The following is a 22,540-nucleotide window of genomic DNA, read 5'->3' on the forward strand; positions in this document are numbered from 1 at the left end:
TGCAGTCTAAGACGTCCAAACACATCAAAAATTTTACAAAGGGTAGTTTTGAGCTACAGTGTCCTTTCTCTGAGGTTCTTGGGATCTTCTCAGGTTGGTTCATCTATGCGAGGCCCAGGCATCCTAAGGATCAAAAAATCCTCTAGCTAATGGTCTTCTTATTTTTCTTGGTATGAAGAAACTGAAAAGTAGCTTTCTCAGTCTCACTTTTATCAGGACATTCAATGGTCTCAATAAATTTGTCAGTAACTATTTAATCTCTCAAGGTTCACCTGTGCTCCTCAACAATTATAACTTCATCTAGTCCAACCTCAGAGGCACTCAAACCTGCCTCCTCCTTTTCCTCTTCTTATCCACCTGCTCCTTCAGATTTCTTCCTGTCCCCCTCTCCACAAATCTTGATTCTCCTTGTGTCTACCCACCATTCCCCAAACCTGATTCAGTTTCCTATTCAAGACTTTGGCTCTATCTCTCTGGTGCTTGGACTTTGAGGCAGGAAAGTTGAAGGACCTCAGTGGTCCCCCCTCATTAAGTCATTTTTGAACATTGGTCTCAACTTGCCTTAAATCTTAAAACAAAGGACTTTTCTGAACCATGAGAAAAACAGGAAATATCTACATAACTCCGATTCATTATAGTCTCTAGGGCTTCCAAACTTTTATCAATTAGCCAAACTTCTTGTGGGCCCTGGAGATGCCAGGATCCACTTATAGTTTGAAAAAGTCAATGAAGACTCATAATTAAATCAAAATTCAACCCAGGTTGAGCATACAGATAAGAAGACTGGAGAATAACCCTTGAATTCCATCCATATAGTATAGACTGGTCAAATATTCAGGGGTATAGATAATAAAGAGACAAATCAGTCTCTAATTATAGATGTATCTAATTATGTTATTAGAAAATATCTGGAAGGACTAGTCAGGCCTGCCCCTGATGACCACATGGTATGTGCTTTAGATGCCAGTTTGAAATACCAGAAAGCACAACCTTTAAGATGAAGAAATTGGAGTTCCTGCCAAGGCTCAGCAGAAATGAATCTGACTAGTATCCATGAGGATGCAGCTTCAGTTCCTGGCCTCAGTCATTGGGCTAAGGATCTGGCATTGCAGTGAGTTGTGGTGTAGGTCACAGAGGCAGCTTGGATTCTACATTTGCTGTGGCTATGGCATAAGCCAGGGGCTACAGCTCCGATTTGACCCCTAGCCTGGGAACCTCCCTATGCCACAGGTGCAGCCCTAAAAAGACAAAAATAAATAAATAAATAAATAAGATGAAGAAATAAGAAAAAATAATGAAGACCCCTTCTCCAGGACCTAGATACATTTGACTTTATAAAAATTAAGGATTTCTTTTCAATAAAGGATATTATGAACAAAGTTAATAAACATACAGCAAATTAGTAGAAATCACTAAAATTGTTTAATACAAACAGGATGCTGATATGTAGAATACATGAGAAATGCCTCCAAGTCAACATTGAAGAGGAAACCCAATGGGAAAAGGGAAACTCACAGAAAAGCAAACCCAAGTGTCTGACCTGTTCATGAAGAGATGTACAAAATCATTAGTAAGTAGATAAATACAAATTTTGGGTTTTTTGGATGCAACCATGGCATGTGGAACTTCCTGGGCCAGGACTGAACCCGAGCCACAGCAGTGACTTAAGCCCACTGCAGTGACAATGCCAAATCCTTAACCACTAGGCCACCAGGGAACTCTGATAAATACAAATTAAAATAATGAGATAAGGAGTTCCCTGGTGACTCAGCAGGTTAAGAATCCAGCATTGTCACTGCTCTGGCTTGGGTCTGTGAATCTCTAGTTGCATCCATATTGCTGCAAATGGCATTATTTCATTCTTTCTTACGGTCGACTAGTATGCCACTGTACATATGTACCACATCTTCTTAATCCATTCATCTGTTAATGGACATTTACGTTGGTTCCATGTCTTGGAATTGTGAATAGTGCTGCTATGAACATGTATCTTTTTGAATTATAGTGTTGTCTGGATAGATGCCCAGGAGTGGGATTGCTATATCATATGGTAGTTCTATATTTTGTTTTCAAGGCACCTCTATACTGTTTTCCATAGTAGCTATACCAATTTACACTCCTACCAACAGTGTAGGAGAGTTCCCTTCTCTCCACACCCTCTCCAGAATTTGTTATTTATAGACTTATTAATAATGGCCATTCTGACTGGTGTGAAGTGGTACCTCACAGATTTGCATTTCTCTAATAATCAGTGATGTTGAACATCTTGCCATGTGCCTACCCACCATCCGTATGGTCTTTGAAGAAATGTCTATTTGGGGCTTCTGCCCATTTTTCAATTGAGTTGTTTGTTTTTTGTTGTTGTTGTTGATTTTTCTTTTTTAAAGATAAAGAGTCAGTGGAATATCTGAGTGGAAATGTTCAGCTGGTGGTTGAAAGTGTTCTTGAATCTTGACCTCAAAAAGAAGTGAGAAAACAAAGAATTAAGAGTCAGCTGTACAAAGGACACCCCATAGTTGATGAAATTTTGTAAGCGGAGAGTGGGAAAGGAAAAGAAAACCTTGGGAATGAGTATCTTCCCAAGGCAGGAAGAAGAGCAATAGAGAACGGACAGTCAGAAAACGGGAGAAAATTGGAGAACTAGGTGTTCTAGAAAAGTCCTCAAAAAGTAGGGAGAGAGTCTCATCAAATAAGGGAGTGATGTATGGTGGCAGGTACATGGCGGCCCTCATGTCAACAAGATTTGTCCCACTTCTGTCTGTGGGAGCAGGTTGCCTAGTGTCCATACCTTTGTCCCTTGTTTTGTTTTGCTTTGCTTGAATTCTTGTCTTGATAACTTTCTCGGTGCTTTTGTTCTTCTATGATAGATGACAAGAATCCATATACTTAAAATGAACATTTATTGAAGCCTAGTATACATTTGTCAGTTTCCAGGAGAATAGCTATGAATAACTCAAGGGCCTTTCCACTGAAGAACTTGTAGGATAGTGGGGAGACAGAGAAATAACCTTATAGTTAAATGGGACATATGTTATTTCTCACAGGGAAATGTACTGAGTGTTATGATAAAGTGTTTTCTTTCTCAGCAAATAATCAGTCTGAAAGGAATCAATAAAATTTTCAAGAAATAGATTAAGAGAGGATACAGCCCTCAAGCTTTACCAGATCTTTCATGAGACATGTTGTTTCTGAAATAGAGATGAAGGAGGAGCACAAGTTTTACAGTCAAAAAACCTGAGTTGGAACCCTGATTCACTACTTTCTATTCTGAGGACCTTTAGTAAGTGACCTAGCCTCTTGGAGCCTGAGTTTCCTCATCTGCAAAATAGAAACAGTAATTTTTGTTTTCTTTCTAAGGCTGCATACAAGGCATATGGAAGTTCACCAGCTAGGGGTTGAATCAGATCTGCAGCTGTGGTGTACACCACAGCAACAGCAGCACTGGATCCGAGCCACAGCTGTGACCTACACTGAAGCTTGGGGCAACGCCAGATCCTTAACCCACTGAGCAAGCCAGGGATTGAACTTGCATCCTCACAGACACTATGCCGGGTTCTCAACCTGCTGAGCCACAACGGAAACTCCGGAACAGTAATTCTTAATTCACAGGATTCCTTTGCAAAGGTTAAATTAAAGGAGATAATAGATGCATTTATTATACAGCTTCCCATGCAGCTGGTCTAGAAATGGTAACTGTTATCTCCCTTCAGACTTAGGAGAGGACTTAGATGATACATCTAGTCTGGATGCTGCTTTGTGTGAACCACTTCTCTCCTGACTTTTCCAGTTAGGAAACATCGAGCTAAACCAATATGATCTCCTATTTCTCTGTGGGACATGTCTTTTAACTCTAAAGCATATTTTGAGGTGTCTAGTCAAGCAGCTGGACAGAGACGTGTGAACTGCCATGAGGTAGGGCTAACCAGGAAGGATGCGGATGTGATGCTGTAGGTGCCCATCTGATGAAAGAGCAGTAGGTGGAGAAGTCAGAAGAATCGGCCAGAGGAGAACACATTCAACTGAGGCCATAGGAAGAAGTCTAGACAGGTAGGTGGCATTTGATATTCAAGAACAGATTAACAAACAGCAGATGCCATTAATATTCAGGGTGGATAACTGAAGTTCCAGCAGAGGAACTGGTTGTTCACCAATGTGGGCAGAAAAAGCTCTAGATACAGGGACCTAGAAGCAGGTAATATTCTGAGCGGCAGGCAACTGAGCATGACATGATGCTGGGACTTGAGGACTAGCTCTCATTCTGAGGAGATGCCTGGAGCTTCATAGCAATAATCCTAGAGAATTGGTGTACCAGACAGGTTATAAACCAGATTTCCAAACACAGGAGAAGAAAGCTCTGATTTAAGTACTGAAACCGATGCTAGAGGCAGGCTTTCGCAACCTCGGTCAGACATTTTGGGTCAGATACCTCTTTGTTAGGGGGCTTTGCTTTGCAATGTAAAATGTTCAGTACCAGCCCTGGCTGCTATCCACCAGATGCAGCTAGTATCTCCTCCTCTGGTTGTGACAATCTAAACTATCTCCAGACTTTGCCAAATGTGCCAGGGCAGGATGCCCCTAATTGCGAACCACTGCAGGTAGAGTGTGCCTGGTAAGAGAGCTCTGCTCCCACGGTGAAGGCTGGAGTGAGAGGGTCTCAGGAGGTGGTATTGACGGCCAGATCTGTCCCTTTAATCATTTCTGTGTAGCCTGTCCTGTTTGCTCTACTTCCTTTCTTTCAGTGTGCTTTTTGCCTCTTGGGCTGCCCTTGGGCTTCTGGTCCCTTTGCCTCACAGGAATGCAGAGCCAAGAGACCTGGGTGAGCCTTTGGTCAACTGCTGATGTGCTGAGATAGCGCCCTTGCCCAGAGGGTTCCATATTGCTCCCCTGTCCTCCTTGGGGCTTTGCCTGATTGGCCTCTTCCATATCTCTGCTTCCTCCACTCTCTACTGGTTTCTCCTGGGAACATGCCCTTCATAAATTACTTGCATGCAAAGCTCTCCTTAGAAGCTATTTCCAGGAAACCCAGCTTAATACAGCCAGGAAGTTGGGGTCCGGTGTGAGACACAAGTCCAGGAGAACAGCTCAGAATGAAGATGACAAATGAGCAATCTGACTTGAACTCTGAACTTTCAACCCATTGATTGAAGCTTCCAGCATGTGACATGCAATGAAAGAAGTGACTTAAAGGAGCTGGAAATGACCAGACAGTGTGGCCTCTGTCTCAGGAACAAGAGTGAAAGCAAGAATAAAAACAAAACTTTAAGGTGGTATAAAAATAAAAACTATTAGATGAAAGATACCTCTCCAATGATTTGTTGTTAATGTTAAATATCTCCAGAGAATTCATCACCACAGAATGAAAGATTCTTTAATCCTCTGGACTATGAAAATTGTGGAGTATTCAATCTCTATTTCTACAACACAGAAATAACTTGGCAAATCAGAATCCTGACAACTCCTCCCTTGGCTGGTTAAAACATTCTGTGAGCTGCTAGGAGTGAAGGACACTCTCAGGGATGACTGTTGCTTCTGCTTTTTCACAGCAGAACTATTTCTGCACCATTTGCACTCTGGTAGCTGACTGATACAATTTTGGGAAGGAGCATATAAGAGAAGTTTTGTAGTAAAAATGGCTATCTTGTTAAAAACTTATTCCTGGAGTTTTCATTGTGGCGTCATGGAAATGAATCCAAGTAGGAACCATGAAGTTGTGGGTTCGATCCCTGGCCTCACTCCGTGGGTTAAGGATCTGGCGTTGCCATGAGCTGTGGTGTAGGCCTGCAGTTGTAGCTCTGATTGGACCCCTAGCCTGGGAACCTTCATTTGCCGCCAACGCAGCCCTAAAAAAAAGACCAAAAAAAAGACCACCCCCCCAAAAAAACAAACAAACAAACAAAAAAACAAAACCAGTAAGTAAGGTCTGAGCATTTGGAAAGTTTAGAAGCTTGCACTTTCATCTCTTAGCTGACATTACAAGTACATTCCTTACTATATTCCTTACACAAGTAAATCCCCAAATGGTGTCTCTGTTGCAGTGTTTCATTAATCTGGACATTCTATTGGGATTTGTTACAATGGAGGTTATACAGGATGACATCAATGGATTGGTAGTAACCAAGTCATTGGTGTGCATAGGATCACTCCGGGAGAATAAATGAAGAAGGAAAGAGAGCAGAGAATAGAATCCTGGGAAATACTAATATCTAAGGAGTAGGTGAGAGAAAAGTCCAAGAGGAGACTAAATGAATGATGGTGAAATCTGAGGACTGAAAAAAGGTAGATTAAGATCCATATTTCATCATTAAATCAAGACAGATATTTTAGAATATTAGACAAGTTTTCTTGTCACACATGAATATGTGCTCATCAGAAAGTCATAAAAAAGGATCAGAAAAAAGATGGGTTTCCTCATTTTCAACCTGAAGTTTAAAACTTGCTGATAATTAAATCTATTTAGAAGTTACAAAGGCTTAACATGAATAATAATCTCAAGAGTTATCTTTTTCTTCTATTTAAAACATTGACTCAATAGTTAATGTGTGCCAGGCTTTGTGCTTTACCTGCAGTATCTCACTTAGATATTAAAACGACCTGATGAGGAAGGCACTTGTAGTTTCTTCTTTTAAAGAAGTAGTAACTGAAAATTAGAGAGGTTAAGTAATTTGCTAGAATCATCCATGTAGTAATTAACAGGATGAGATTCAAACTTTAGAGCTTTTTAACTTGAGAGCCTGAGGCTTAAATAGTACTTGATAATGCTATGAGAGCATTACTTAGGGTAATAAAAGGTTAAATTTATCAGGCACTTATTAGCGTCATTTGCAATGAAGATAGATTTTATAGGCACATTACACTTATACCAACATTTTCAGGTATGCTACAATTTTAAAAGTACCTTTTGAGATACTTGAAAACAGTAATACATATTTGAATAATTTGTCTCTGGTGCTAAAAGAAATCATTCTATTCAGAATGCTAATTCATGAGCTTAGCTGATTTCTGTTTTCTTTCCAGTTCTTTTGTGGGATCAAAAATTATTTTTACCTCTGATAACTTGTCTTTTTGTTTGTTTTTTCTTTTCTTTTTTGGCCGCCCCCAAGCCTGGACCTAAGCCATAGCTGCAGCAATGCTGGGTCCTTAACCCACTGTACCTGGCCAGGGAGTGAATCATTGTCTCCACAGAAATAAGCTAGATCATTAATCCACTGCACCACAGTGGGAAATCCTAACTTATTTGGTTTTGGCATAAAGTCACTCATTGTTTCTGGGGCAGTACAAGCTCTCTGGGTATATGTATGTGGAAAACCGATAGTTTTTATTTTTCAAAAGAAATTTACAGAATACTAGATATAGGTAATTGCTACACATTAAGAAAAATTTGGGAGTTCCCTGGAGGCTTAAGGGTTAAATATCTGGTGTTTTCACTGCTGTGACTTGGGTTTGATTCTTGGCCTGGGAATTTCCACATGCCTTGGGTGTGGCCAAAAAAGTTTTTTTTTTTAGCTTTTCAAGTAACTATAAATGTTGTTTTTAATTAATGAATTCCGATTGCATTTCCCTAACTATGTATAACAGAGATGTAAAAGATTCTAAGATGATTAAGAGTGAATCAAGCCAAAGTTACTAGTAATAAAAAATTAAATTTCTATATAAAAATTGGCTACATGGGAAAAGGCATTGGATGGATCTTGATTACTAGGCCAGTTATCGGAGGTTTCATTTTTAAAAGCTCCCCGGGACCTCAGGAATAATGTCTGCAGCATATTCATATATTCTGCCAAGGTTTTTTTTTCCCCCCTAAATTCACATCTTTTTTTTTTTTTTTTTTTAATTTTACAGCTCTGGAATTCCCGTTGTGGTGTAGTGGTCAACAAATCTGACTAGTAACCATGAAGTTGTGGGTTCGATCCCTGGCCTTGCTCAGTGGGTTAAGGATCCGGCGCTGTCTTGAGCTGTGGTGTAGGTTGCAGAGGTGGCTCTGATCCTGCGTTGCTGTGGCTCTGGCATAGGCTGGCGGCTACAGCTCCAGTTTGACCCCTAGCCTGGGAACCTCCATATGCCGTGGGAGCGGCCAAAGAAATGGCAAAAAGACAAAAAAAAAAAAAAAAAAAATTTACAACTCTACCCATGGCATATTGTAGTTCCTGGGCCAGGGATTGAGTCCAAGCTTCCGCCAAGACCTATGCCACATCTGATTCTTCAACCCACTGGGGTGGCCCTGGGATGGAGCCACTTCTCTACACGACCTGAACTGCTACAGTTGGAGTTTTTTAATCTACTGCCCCACAGCTCAAACTCTGAAATTAGCATTTTTTTTTTTTTTTTTGTCTTTTTGCCTTTTCTAGGGCCACTCCCATGGCATATGGAGGTTCCCAGGCTAGGGGTCAAATCAGAGCTGTAGCCGCCAGCATACGCCATAGCCACAGCAATACGGGATCCGAGCTGCGTCTGCAACCTACACCACAGCTCAGGCAACACCAGATCCTTAACCCACTGAGCAAGGCCAGGGATCGAACCCACAATCTCATGGTTCCTAGTCGGATTCATTAACCACTGAGCCACAACGGGAACTCCAGAAATTTGCATCTTTTATACAGCTGTCAAGTTTCCCAGAAGTCGTGAAAAAGGCACCAATGATCCAAACTACTGTTTTAGGACCTCCCTACTATTATTTCATCTGCCACCTTAACCCATCATTGCTTTGCTTTGTGTCAAGGGGAAAAAAAAAAAGAAAGAAATTAGTTTACGAAGTACTTGTGCAGCAAGGCCTTCTTATTTTACAAACACACATCACTGCTCACCAACAGTCTCAGAGGTCCCTGTCTTCCATCTTGCAAAGGTGTCATCAGTTCAGTTGTCTGAAGGTTTTCATTTCTTCATCTCCTGCCTCTACCCTGGTTCAGGCTTTCCATCGACTTTTCTTTGCTTCCTGCTCAGTATCTGCGAAATCTGTGTACTGACCTGAATCTTCAGGGAAGCACAGACGATTTTTTTTTTTTTTTTTTTGGTCTTTTTGCTATTTCTTTGGGCCGCTCCTGCAGCATATGCAGGTTCCCAGGCTAGGGGTCGAATCGGAGCTGTAGTCCCCGGCCTACCAGAGCCACAGCAACGCAGGATCCGAGCCGTGTCTGCAACCTACACCACAGCTCACGGCAACGCTGGATCGTTAACCCACTGAGCAAGGGCAGGGACCGAACCTTCAATCTCATGGTTCCTAGTCGGATTCGTTAACCACTGCGCCACGACGGGAACTCCGATTTTTCTACTTATCTTGGCCTCACATGTATTTGGCACTTCAGAGCTAATGAAGGCTTTTATACGGATTCCTTATTTGAGCATCAAAACTCGGTTTTTATTAATTAGAGTAGTTATTCATTCAACAAATATTTATTGATCACCTATCATATGCCAAGCACTGTTCTAGACACTGGAGATAGAGCAGGGAATAGAAAAAAAAATTCCAACATTTCTGAAATTTTCCTTTTAGCGGGGGATACAGATCTTAAGTAAAGGCGGTGGGACTGATCGTGAAGAGCGCCAAGTAAGTGAACGGAGGAATTTTGGCTTTTACTTTGAGTAAAATGGAAAACCACCGGAGGGCTTGGGCAGTTTAATTTTCCATTTTACAGATTAGGAAAATAAGTGAATGCTCCTTAGTAGGTGCGCCAAGCATGCTTTGTACAACTCTGTGGAGGAAGTGCAAAAATTTAACGGTTGTTTTGGGGTGGGCCCCTAGCCCCGAAATTCCAGGGAGGGCAGGAATGAAGAAGGACAAGACATATGAAGATTAATCCAAAAGGAAGCAAACCGTTTAAACCGAAATACAATTTAACACAAACATGCGCAAAGAGATACAACAAGGGGCAACCGGGGCTCTGTTCAGACGCTTGTCACGGAAAAGGAAGCGAATCTCGAGGGAAATTGTGCCCTAAGCCGGTTATGTTGCCAGGAGAGGTCGGGAAAACCGTCCCCGCCCTGATCTTGGCCCGCCCAGAGCGTGACCACGCCTCTGGCCACGCCCATCCTGAGGCTCGCCTCTCGGGTTGGCCGCCGCGGAGGCGGTGGCCACGGTGCCCGGAAGTGCAGCTGACGTGTCCCGGCCGCGCTCGGAATTGTGGGCGACTCGGCTAATGGCGTCGGCGAGTCTCGGGGCTCTTAGGAGCCGGCGCTGAAGCTTCTCGCCAGGTTGGCTGGTGACAACCCGTGTGGCCAGTCCTGCGTCAGCGAGAGGGACCTGCCCGCCTTGTGGGCTCCTCGGCCGGAGCTGGCGGAGACTCACGGGGCAGGGCGACTGCGGGGGCCCCTCGGGTAAGAGCCGGAGGAGTTGCGACGAGGCTGCGGGGGGCGCTCGGCTCGCAGCCCAGGCCCCGTCGAGCCCCGTTGGAGCCCAAGAGGTGGACTGCCCCAGGGCCGGAGGTGCCTGGACGGAGCTGCCTGTGGTTCCAAAGAGCTGACGGTGTCGGAGTTGGTTTGCGCCTTTCAGAAATTGGCACGGAGCTTGGTGGATCATGTCGGGCACTAACAGCCCCGAAGCAGTTAAGAAGCTGCTGGAGAATATGCAGAGCGACTTACGGGCCTTGTCCCTGGAATGCAAGAAGAAATTCCCACCTGTCAAGGAGGTAAGCTTCAGGCGACGACGGAGCAGGCACGGTGAGCATACCCGGTCCTGTTAGACCCAGCCCTTCACTCCTGTCCTCCAGTCCTGTGTAATTCTCATTTGGCCCTCACCTTTCCAGATTTTCGAGCGGGTGGGTTATTTCACAAGCGTTTTCAGAGTTTTCTTTGGCGAGCTCTGAGGTGCTTTGATTTTCTCTGCTGCCCTAGCCACCAGATTTAGGAATGAAGTTCGCAGAGTGAGCCAGTTCAGAGAATTCAGCTAGGTGGATGGTACCCTCCCCTTTTCTGGCTTTTTTCGACTCGAAACTGGCCAAGCCAGGATTGATACTCTTATGCTTGTGGCTTCCAAAAACTAATAACCATAGTTGTGGTACAGTCTCTGCCCCTCACGTTTATAGTATGTATCACTCAATCGGAAGTAGCTTTCCTTCTTGTCGTGTGTCATGCAGCTTGAACTCTGTATCTGTATCATGAAGTATTTATAAATTATACAGAGACACTTAGGACAAATATTGAAGAGTCACAGTAACCAAGTTAAGCCATGTTATGAGCAGTATACTACTGGGAAGAATAGGCTTAGAGTCAAATAGAATACACCTGAATTTAAGTGCTGTCAATACGGCAACACAGCTTAACCTCTTTGAGCTCCAGTTTTCTTTCAGGTGTAAAATAGAGTTAAAGGCTGGATTTATTAGATTATGATGAGAAGATAATTAGAGCAGAAAAGCATATTATCAAAGAGGCCCAAGTTAATAATATATACGAATTAAATTCTCCAAATATTTCCTGAATTGCAGTGGTTAGCATTAGTCACTCTTGGCTTTTTCTCCTAGATGCCATTTTATTTCTCTTAAACTTCAAAAACGCTGCTTAGTTTCTTTTCTCATTTCTAAAATAAGATATTTCAGTGACATTTTTTTAAGAACAATTATTTTATTTTTATTCCTATTTGATGTAGTTTGTGGTACCTGCAGTTTCTTTTACTTTTTGCTCTAAAAGTTGACCAAGGAATTTTGAAATATTTTCTTATTAAATATTTTGCCTCTATTATTATAAAGATTGTGTGATTAGAACTTACACAATAAAATTTGGATTTTAGGCTTCTAAGGAACCTTAATTTTTCCGTAAGTGCTTGGTCTTAGCAGTTTTCCACGGACTCCATCTAATATTTTTTTTTTAGTAGTGTAAGCAAATATTACCCAGTGTTGAAACCGGATGTGCCACTTTTGGAAAGATGACTATTTTGATGTTTTATTTCAATAGTTTATTATGATGTTTTACTTCAATAGTTTATTTAATAGTTTGCTTTGATACTGATTTTCATTATTTTCTCTAAGATGGAAGTTATAACAAGGAATTTTAAGGAATTTGGTTATTTGGCTGTTTTAAAATTTTAAAGAAATAGTCTGGCTGTTTTAAATATAAGAAAATGCTCTCTCATTTAGAAAATGTCAAATCCTATTTGTAATTTTAATAATAATTTATAGAACTATTCCCAGTTCTTGTAATCCATATAAAAACAATGATTTCTCTATATTACAGCCTTTGTGGGCTAGCTTGGGAATTTAATTGCTGTTTATTATTTGTATGGAAAATGCATTCCAAGTTAACTGACAAAATTCTAAAACTCAATCCATTTCTAATCTAGAAACTTTAATAAAGCTTGTTAGTTTTTTACATGAACCTTGGCTAAACAAATATTTAATAACTGCATCTATCTTTGAGGTTATGGCAAAGTAATTTTTGGTGTGATTATCTCTGATAGATAATTATGTGTACAGTACACTCTCCATGAGAATTTGTTGGATGTAAGAACTTTGACTCCTTAACCAATGGTACTTCTTATATGTTAGGGCGCTCCTTTAGAAATTGAAAAATAACCTTGACTGTCATAAATTTAAAGCAAGAGTGAAGTAATTGCCTAATAGTGATGGTTTTTTAGGAGGGAAGCGTGACTTTAAAGAAATATTTTGGTTGGATTAAGTTTTCCCTGGTAATTTGATAGCAATTCTATATTTTGGGTTTTATTCTTAAAAGAATTGGTAAATTTTGTTTTATTTATTTATTATTGGGGGGGTGGTAGATACTAAGGCAAAGCCTTTTAAGTATAAGAAGCTTTTCCATCTGTATTTTAGTTTGCTAGTTAGCACTCTCCCAGTATCTTTATAAATATCATCTGAGAAATACTCATTCTGAATTACTGAGATGCCTACTCAAGAACTTAATATACTGCAATGCTAACTGCGTATGTGCTTTGGAAGTGTTGTCTCCTTCTCCTTTACTTTTTCAACAAGAGAGAATGAAGTGAGACATTCTGTGTTTAGTCTTTAAGTTTTAATAATTTCTATCTTTTTGGCCATAGTGCTAGACTCTTAACTTTATTCTTAATGAATGATAAGCTGGATTTATAAAGATTTCAAATCTATTAGAAAAACAGAAGAATATTGATAACAGATAATGCTTTACTGATGTTTATTATCTTTGGATTTTCTACATAGTTTTCTTTATGTTAATTGTTTTCATTTGCAAAACAGTTTGTATATTAAATTATTTTTATAGTGGCTTCAATTCTATTCTGTCATTTTATAATGAAGGTAGTAATTAAATAATAATAACAGCAATACATTCCTTCCTCTTTTTCCCCCATTCTTGTTTTCCTTAAATATAAATCTTCATGTTTCAGCGGTGTAACTTTTTTTTTTTTTTCCCAGCACAAGTGCACTAGCTAATTTATTCTGGAATAGTTATTCGAAAACTTTTTTCTTTATCTTAAAAATTATATTAAAGCTTTGTAATATCTCTTCTATGTAACTGGTATTCATTTAGTGGCCTTCAGAGGCAGTAACCTCTGAGGTTTTATGTTTATATATTTATCAAAGAAAGCCTTTTTGGTCATTTCTGTTTGCAGGCAGTACTTTGTAGGAACAAATGAAGGGCATCTAATTGAGCCTAGACGTGTCATCAAAGAGAGTTATTAATTCTTGAGCTGAGTCTTTATGAGTAGAAGCTAGTCAGCAGAAGAAGGGAGGTCATTCTAGGCAGAGGAAGTAGCACATGTTTGTATTCCAAGTAAAATAAATTTCAGGCTGAAAGTGATTGGGAACTGTTAAGGATTTTTAAGAGGAAGTAATATGATCAAATTGATATTTAGTAATATTGCCATAATAGTACTGGTGGGAGGAATTAGCAGGAATTGAGATTGAGGCAAAAAGAGCGTATTTTATAAAGAAATGGTTGTCCGCATTGAGGTAGCAGTGGAGGTAGACAGAGTTGCTAGTATGGTAGTAGACATGGGTGAAAGAGAGAGTATAGAGAGGTTTAGCAGGTAAAATAACCAGGACATAGTGACCTTTCTTATAATCTATAAAGGGAAATCTGTGATGCCTCCAGGTTTCTGGCTTGGGAAACCAGGTAAATCACCAGAGGAGGAAATGTTTTGGGGGAAAATGAGTAGTCGTGAATATTGTTTGAGATATGTGTGTGACATCCAAGTGGAACTGCCCTATACGTGTTTGAAAGTGATGGTTTGGTACTTAACAGGGAGGTTTAGAATTTCAGATTTAAAAGTATCAGTTATACATGTTAGTAGAAACCATACAAGTAGATAAAATATACCAAGAAAAGTGTGTAGAATGAGAACATCAGGGCTGAATGAGGAACATTGGGAAATAATAGCATTAAAGGGGAAGAGACTAAGGTTAAGGATATGGAAGAGAAAGGAAATACATGACTAGAACAAGGTCTCTGAGAAAGCTGGAGTTTCAAGGGCCTAAGTGTATGACCTGGCTTTCTATCTGAGAAGGGACACATCATCTTCTGATTGAGGAAGGGAAAAAGAAAAAATGGATTTGAATGTGATAAATTTGAATGAGGGGCATATTGGAGGGATAGGAAGTTGTGGAAAATTTGGCTTTATGGCTTCTGTTTTCTTGTTAAGATAGGAAACAAGCTTGTTGCTAGGAGTAATTAGCGATGAAAGAAGTGATGGGTGGAAAGTTTGAGGGGAACAGTGGATCACTTTGGAGAAGTGGAGGAGTGATTCTGCCAACAATCTTAGCAGGAAAAGTGGTTGAAATGTTGATGGATCCTGAGATCTAGGTTGGCTTCCCAAAGAAGGGGATCCAAGACAACTTTGATTGATTGAAAGTAAGGTTAAGAGACTAATAGCAGATTAATTGAATTGGACCAATTTAATCCAAGAGCAGTGGAGTTAACGTGAGAGAGCTAGAAGGAAAGGGACTAGGACTAAAGTGGGGCTGTTGGATTTCATTTTGCCAAGTAGTGCTGCCCTGGAGGATGATGACGTTCGGAGAGTGGGTGGTAGAAGAGGCAAGGGAATGAAGGTCATTGAGGTGGTCCGAATTAAGATTTTGGTTGGATTTTTTCTTTCTTTTTTAATGAAGTGGAATCGATAAGAGTGTGTATAATAAAGTACAAGTAGTCTTCCCAGGCTATGTACCTTAAGTCTCTTCTTACCTGTCAGTACTGATAGAAGTTATTGGTAGGGATTTTTGCCTAAAAAAGCAAAAGTGTTTGTAGTAGAGTTCCTCGGTGTCTGGTGTTTTTATGCATTAGCTGGCTGCGGGTGGGGTGGGGAATCCTTGGTGAGAGATGCCCTCTATTTACCATGAGAGAGTACTCCCTTTAACTAGCTTTTGGGAACTGAGGCCCAAGTCAGCTGGCTCCTCTGGCAGGGTAAAGATCTCATTTTCCCTACCTTATGACAATGAAGAATGAGGGCTAGATAATGTTTACATGTTTAACTGGGAGCTGTTTTCATTTAGTATTCTCTAAAATACTGTAGTTTTTTTCCTGTTGACATGGGTTAGGGAAATTTGCTCAAGAATTGCATTCTTTCTCTCATTAGCATAAAGAATAGATCTTTGTTTTTTATACTAAAATAAATTAACTTTCACAATTTGTTTAAAAAATGTCAGCACTAGTCAGAACAGTATAAGTGTCTTAAGGAATTATAACTCATTTTGGTCAAGACTTTTCTACGTAATGCAATTTTAGATAATTGTGTAGACATGCTAATGATCTTTGATTTTGACCCTGCTGTTTCTTTTTATGCTGTTGTTGACTTTATTCTAAAAAAGGTACATTAGATTCCTAAGGTCCCATTAAATTCATTTTCTTCTGATAAATATTTTAGATAAGTAAATATAAATTATACAACTTCAAGAGTAATATAAGCAGTAACTTTTTCACCAGGACTTCTGTGGAAAAAATTTTAAGCTTATTGGTATAATCTAAGAATATTTTTTTTTACAATGAGAGTTTTTTAAAAAAACTTTTGTCTAAAACATGTTTTATGTATTTATGAAAGTTAGTGTCATAACCGCTGAAATTTATTGTTAAAGTGTGAAACGTAATAGTTTATTTTTTACTAAGTTTTTGACCATTTTTGTACTATCATGGAAATGAGTAGAGAACAAAGGTCAGTGAAAACATATTTTATTCAAAAAAGAATGTACTGTCTTCTTAGCACTGTGCTTTGGTGACATAGAAGAAATAAAAAATGTTGTTTCTCTTAATATCTAAAACCGAAAAGGAAGGCATACTTCAAAAATGGAAGAATTTTCCTTTTTTTCTTGTATATAAGTATAGCTTATTTTCAACCATGTAGAAAATAGAGGGTTTTTCTAGTACTCTTATAATTTAATATAAATTTATTAGTTTCTTAAGAGTAAAGCATGATAGGAAATACAAAAATGGGTGAGAAAGTGCCCTTATCTTTTTGAAGTCACAGTTGAATAAAATATTGTCTTTCTACTATATTAGGAAGGTTGTATCCATTGACTATTGCAACATGCCATTTCAGTTTTACAGATCTGAAGAAACTGGTTTAGAGAGGTTCAATAACTTGCAAAAAGTAGTAATCCTAGAAAGTGGAAGAACTGGGATGTGAATCCATGTGCATCCGTCTCTACTGCGTCTGGTCCTGCTGCAAAGCCTTTAAAGCATACTTATTTTTATCATTGTTCCCATTTGACTGCCTTGCCTCATCATTTGTTACTATTGATGGTTCCCATTTTAACTTGTATAACACTCTACTTTCCTGTTTCTCCTCCTTCTCTCAGTATTCCTTCTCTTTTTCTTTACATAGTAAGTGTAACCCAAGTTCTGTTTTGAGACCTTTTTCTGTGCTCATCTCCTTAGCCAAGTCATGAAATCCATTGCTTCTGGTTTTACTACAATGCCGATGACCCCTAAAGCTACTGAATTAACTTTGTTCTCTTTACTGAACTTAGAACTGTTTTTCTAGCTGTCTGTTGAACACATTTACCACAGAATCTTGCAAATGCTTCAGACAGAACTTCTTGTAATTGAACTTTTTTTTCCTCAAAACTTGTCCTATCCCCACGTTTCATTTGTTCTGTTATTGGTAGTTATCACTGTTGCTTACTTTAGTCTCCTTGGCTATCTTTCCTCTCTCCACTCTCTCTACTTTGTATTCTTTGTCGGATGTTCCGTCCAGCTCTGTAATTTCTAACATACCTCTGCTTTTTTCTATTTTTTTTTAATATTATTCTAGCTCCCGGTTTTAATTTTATGCCTGCTTAGTCTTTGGTATGCATTAATGGCACAAATGTATGTTGCTACCAGATTAATATTCAGCTCAGAAACCCTCAGAAACTCCTCAGCATGGCATTTAAGACCTTCTTGATCTTTTAAACCTTCCTTTAACACCCTCAACTTCTCCTTAAATGTCTTTATACTTCAGCCAAACTCTGCTGCCTGCTGTTTGTTCTCCAGTGTGCTGTACTCCTTTCCCTATTCCATGTTGTGGCTTTTGGAATTCTTTTTGCTGGCTTGGAATCACCTCCCATCTTTTAAAAATTAAAATCCCACCTTTAATTTAATTCCACTCTAAATGTTGCGTATCCATTTGTTGAATGAATAAACCAACTTTACAGATAATGTTCTCATTTCTTCCTTCATTTCTTCATTCATTTATTTATGAAATAATTTTTGAACACCTGCTGTGTGCCCTGTACTAGCTGGTTTTTGGAGCAAGAAGAGTTGCAACTCCTGCCCAGGCTTTTCAAGCTAAGGTTTATTTTCCTCTGCTTTCTTAACCTTCATTTAAGCTTATTTTATAAATTATTTACTTATAACTCTTATATTTTACCTTCTGTTATGGTTATTTTAGTATTTTCTTCTTTCCTAAAAGGTCAGTTTTGCATCTTGTTTATCCTTCTGTTCATCATGGTTCAAAGCATTTGTATATCTGAGAGTTGCTGATTAGATTCTTGTTGGAGATTAAATTTTTAAAGAAGGAACAAAAGGGGTACTGTATATCACAAATATATTTTTAGCTGCCCACATGTAATCCACAGTTTAGTCTTTCAGATGTCATCATAGAATGTTTCCTAGAAGCCAGAGGTTTTTTTGTTTTTTGTTTTTTTAGTCCAGAGGTTTTAAATAGGATGCCATATAGGTATATATTTTTCAAAGCTTTGGGGTATTAGACTAACTTCATGTTACAGAAGAAAATATTATAGGTTTCACTATAGTATTTTATGAGCATATTATCCTCTAGGGAGTGTTCTAGGTCTATTAGGTATTCCCAAGTGAGGACTTGACTTTAGGTTTTTTTGTTTTACCTGACATCTGAAATCATAGGTCTTCAGTCAGCTTCATACCTCCCTAGTGTCTCTTGAGTACATTATTCTCCTTAAGTTGCTATTAAGTTGACTTTGACATTTCTTCTTTAGCTTTTGTTCTGTACTATATCCTGTGAATAATTAATTTGGACCTTTGGTAAATTTGTTCTCATTTTGAGGCTTTACTCTCACAGGTGTGGTTTAATACACACACACACACAGAACATAGAAAGTTTGGTAAGGAGGAGTAGTATTATTACTTATTATTTTAAATAATTTGTATGTAGTTCTAATAGTGGACATTAATTCCCTTCCTAGCATCCATTCCCTCTTGCTTCCTTTAATGGTAGGCTGCACTCTTCCTTCATTTTCAACCCTATGAATTTAGATGAATTAATCTCATTCCTTGCTTCAGGGTACCTTGAATAGTATAATTTTTTTTTTTTTTTGTCTTTTTGCTCTTTCTTTGGGCCGCTCCCGCGGCATATGGAGGTTCCCAGGCTAGGGGTCGAATCGGAGCCGCAGCCACTGGCCTACGCCAGAGCCACAGCAACGCGGGATCCGAGCCACGTCTGCAACCTACACCACAGCTCACGGCAACGCCGGATCGTTAACCCACTGAGCAAGGGCAGGGATCGAACCCGCAACCTCATGGTTCCTAGTCGGATTCGTTAACCACTGCGCCACGACGGGAACTCCCGAATAGTATAATTTAACCCTCCCCACCCCAGCCTCTATTTCTGCCCAAGTCATATAATGCCAGTGAGTTTTGGAAATGGAAAGCTTTTTCTTTTTTCCTCTGGAAGAGACTTTTTCTCTATTTCTGGATAGTGTCAAATGAAATTGTGAGGCATAGAATGGCTGAAATGCCAAGATTGGAAGCAGCCTGAGGATCAATCTAGAATCAACCTACTCATGGATCAGGACAAATGGAAGAGAAGTAAAACTACAGCCCTGAAGACCTTGTGAATCTCTGGATCAGATTCCCTCTGGATTTTTCAATGAATGGGCAGTAAAATCCTTTCTTCTGTTTAGAACTTTTCATTTGTTTATTTAGGAACATTTATTATATAGCCACTGTAGGCTGGGCACTGTGATAGACATTAGGAATATGGGGAGATGAATGAAATATATTTCCTATCCTCATGGTGCTTTTAGCTAGAATGGAGAAACAGACATGTAATGAGAGGAATAGGATAAACCATAGGTACAAACCATAGACAGCCCACAAAGATGGAAGGGATTTTTGATACTTGCTGTAGAAAAAAAAAAAAAAAGGTGATGGAAGAAATTATTTCTCTCCCTGCTCTTGGTACTACAAGAATGCCAAAAATCAGAAAAATCTACACCGTCTTCACGTTGTTAGCAGTTGATTAATCTCAGCAAAGATTAAAAAAAATCTCATATTGAATTTATTGGCTTTGTAGTTTAAGAGCTATAAACATAAGGAGTTTATTCCCACTTTTATTCATATATACTTTAATTTGTCAGTGACTGGGTAGGTCCATGAGATTTTTGTTTTCCCTTTTAAAGCTATCCTTCCACTACTCACTTCAGAGGAACATTAGTAGAGGTGGGTCTGGGGGATCATTGTAGAGTTGAGACAGTTGGTGGGCGGAGGACAAAATTGTAAGTGGAGAAATTGCTTAGTTTAGGTAGATGAGAAGTTTGAACTAAGATGTAGAAGTGAGATTTGAGAACAAAAAAAGAGTACACTACATATCCTTTGTGGATGATTTGTTTTTTGGGATGATGGAGGAATGCCAGATGTCTGGTCAGTGGATAGGTGCTGCTGCTGCTGCTGTTCAGAAAAATAGAGATTGTAGGAAGAAGAAACAGGTTTTTCTGGGGCTGAGGTGGAAGTTGGGAATGTATGTGTGAGATGATAACCTGTTTTGAATATCTTGAATTTAAGGCGCCTTTTAAATATATAGGTTAATCCTATAGTTTAGGAGACAGATAAGGAAGAGGAATATAATTTAGACTCTTAAATGTTTAGGAACTAATTGAAGTGAGAGGATTCAGTTTGCCTAGGAAGAGGGCTTATTGAAAAGTGAGGCCGAGGATAGTCTATGTGGTCTTGAAAGAGGAGTCAGCATTCTTTCTTGTCTCTGCCTTTCTGTATCACTAACTTCCATATTCAGAGTCCCTGGTGGGTGTGTCTATATGAGTAAGCAAAAAATTTTGAGAAAGAGAAAAAATATTTCTTGAGAGATACTAATTTTAAGACTAACAAATATTAAATGCTGCAACATATTGAAAACTTCGGCTTTCTTTCCCAACTCATAGATTGCCATCAGGAATGGGGATGTTAGGAGATGTTAGATTACCCACTGTAACCTGTATCATGCCTATTCAAGTCTACAAAACTGGAACTTTTTTTTTTTTTTTTATGTGGATCAATTCAGGAAAAGAAATAACTGTGTTTACAAGTGAGTAGTTACCCTGCGATTATATAAATGTCTAATCAGAGTAGGGAATACTTTAAAGACTATTCTTCACAAGACAGTCTTTGATAGATAGAAGGAAATCTGAGTTTGAATACTTCTATTTATACAGGGCACTCTTGAAGATGTTGGCTAGTCCTAGGTGTGAAGTAGCACTGCAATGATGGGGGGACAAGATCTATCAAACATTGATTTTGAAACTTTCCAGCAACACAGGGTACCTGTGAGAATAAGATGGTACAATTTCAAAGGTTGACAGTGGAAAGTTGGATGTAAAAAAATTAGGAGCCGTGAAATATTTATAGTTATATCTGAGGTAACAGTTCTTTTGGGCATTTTTTGAGTTGAGGAACGAAAATACTGCTTAAGGATCTTTTAAAACGTGTATTACTTTGGAACTACTTAAAAAAAAAAATGGTCATTGGAGCTCCTGCTGTGGCACAGTGGGTGAAGAATCCAACTGCAGTGGCTCAGGTTACTGTGGAGGCATGTGTTTGATCCCTAGTCCAGCATAGTGGGTTATAGGATCTGGCATTGCCGTAGGTGCAGTTCGGATTCAATCCTTAGCCTAAGAACTTCCATATGCCAGAGGGGCAGCCATGAAAATTAAAAAAAAAAACAAAAAAAAAAACCCACCAAAAAACCACTCATCATTTTCTTTATTGTGTATATGCATAAAAACATTTGATAAACATATACTTCTTTATAACTTATTTATACTTACATATGTGATACATACTTGGATCAATTCTTGTTCTCTTATGTATTTATTTATTTATTTAGGTTGCAACCACAGCATGTGTAAGTTCCAGGGCCAGGAAACCAACACCTCTACAACTGTAACCAGAGCCACAACAGTGACAATACCAGATCTTTAACCTGCTGAGCCATAAGCGAACTCCTCAATTCTTAAATTATCTCAGGAAATCAAAATAGTGTCTGGCAAATTTGAAATCTTTTACTGACAGCATGCTACAGCACTGATTTTGAAAGCAAATGCAGAAGGAGTTCCTGTAATGGCTCAGTGGTTAAAGAACCCGACTAGTAACCATGAGGTTGAGGGTTCAATCCCTGGCCTTGCTCAGTGGGTTAAGGATCTGGCATTGCCGTGAGCTGTGGTGTAGGTTGCAGACGAGGCTCGGTTCCTCTATTGCTGTGGTTGTAGTGTAGGCTGGCAGCTCTAGCTCTGATTAGACCCCTAGCCTGGGAACCTCCATATGCCACAGGTACAGCCCTGAAAAGACAAAAGACAGGGGAAAAAAAAAAAAAAGAAAGAAAGAAAAGAAAGAAAGTAAATGTAGAAAGTTAGGACAGTTACATTGGTATTTATTATGATGATTCAGTTTGACCAACCTCGGTTGATTCTGAAATATAATGAAATGTTGAATTTGAGCATATGCAGGGTACATAGGGCTGTAGTGAGGAGGAAGAGAGATTGAACATTTGAAAAAGATGTGGGAAAAGAGCTCAGGAACCACAGATTAATTTCACTTGGCTCTGTAAGGCAGTACCTAAGAGTTTGAGATGGAGTGTCTGAATATAACAGAGTATACTTAATAAATTTCAATGTTACTGTGTTTTTATAGCAGTAAATTTGTTACGGTTTGTACACCTTCATAGTGTATCCCAGAATCTGAGCACTCTTTACCGTCTCAGTCACTATCACCTCAGATCTATTTACCATCTTTTGCTTACATTATTATTTGCAGTCATTCTGATTTAATTGCAATGGATTGCAACCTGGGCATCAGGATTTTTTTTTTTTTTTAAGCTTCTGGTGTTTCTAATATGCACTGCCCCCAAATAATCAGAAAGTCAGTAATCTTTACCTGAAGTAATTTATTTTAACTACATTTTTCTGCTAGT

The 22,540-nt window shown here is 39.1% G+C and overlaps 1 protein-coding gene across 12 annotated transcripts in view; it reads left to right on the forward strand.

The window, feature by feature from the left end:
- MON2 (MON2 homolog, regulator of endosome-to-Golgi trafficking) overlaps positions 10,071-22,540 on the forward strand; it is a 120,628-nt gene continuing 108,158 nt past the window's right edge. For 5 of the 12 annotated variants that reach the window (XM_021091923.1, XM_021091925.1, XM_021091924.1 and 2 more), the window contains exon 1: positions 10,094-10,619. In XM_021091923.1, the coding sequence (XP_020947582.1) occupies positions 10,509-10,619 (111 nt within the window). In that variant the 5' untranslated portion in view covers positions 10,094-10,508. Of the gene's footprint in view, positions 10,651-22,540 lie in introns of all 12 variants that reach the window. The other 7 variants (XM_021091927.1, XM_021091929.1, XM_021091935.1 and 4 more) reach the window with 4 other exon arrangements.

Source organism: Sus scrofa, chromosome 5 (genome assembly GCF_000003025.6).
Source record: "Sus scrofa isolate TJ Tabasco breed Duroc chromosome 5, Sscrofa11.1, whole genome shotgun sequence".
Taxonomy (NCBI): Eukaryota; Metazoa; Chordata; class Mammalia; order Artiodactyla; family Suidae; genus Sus; species Sus scrofa.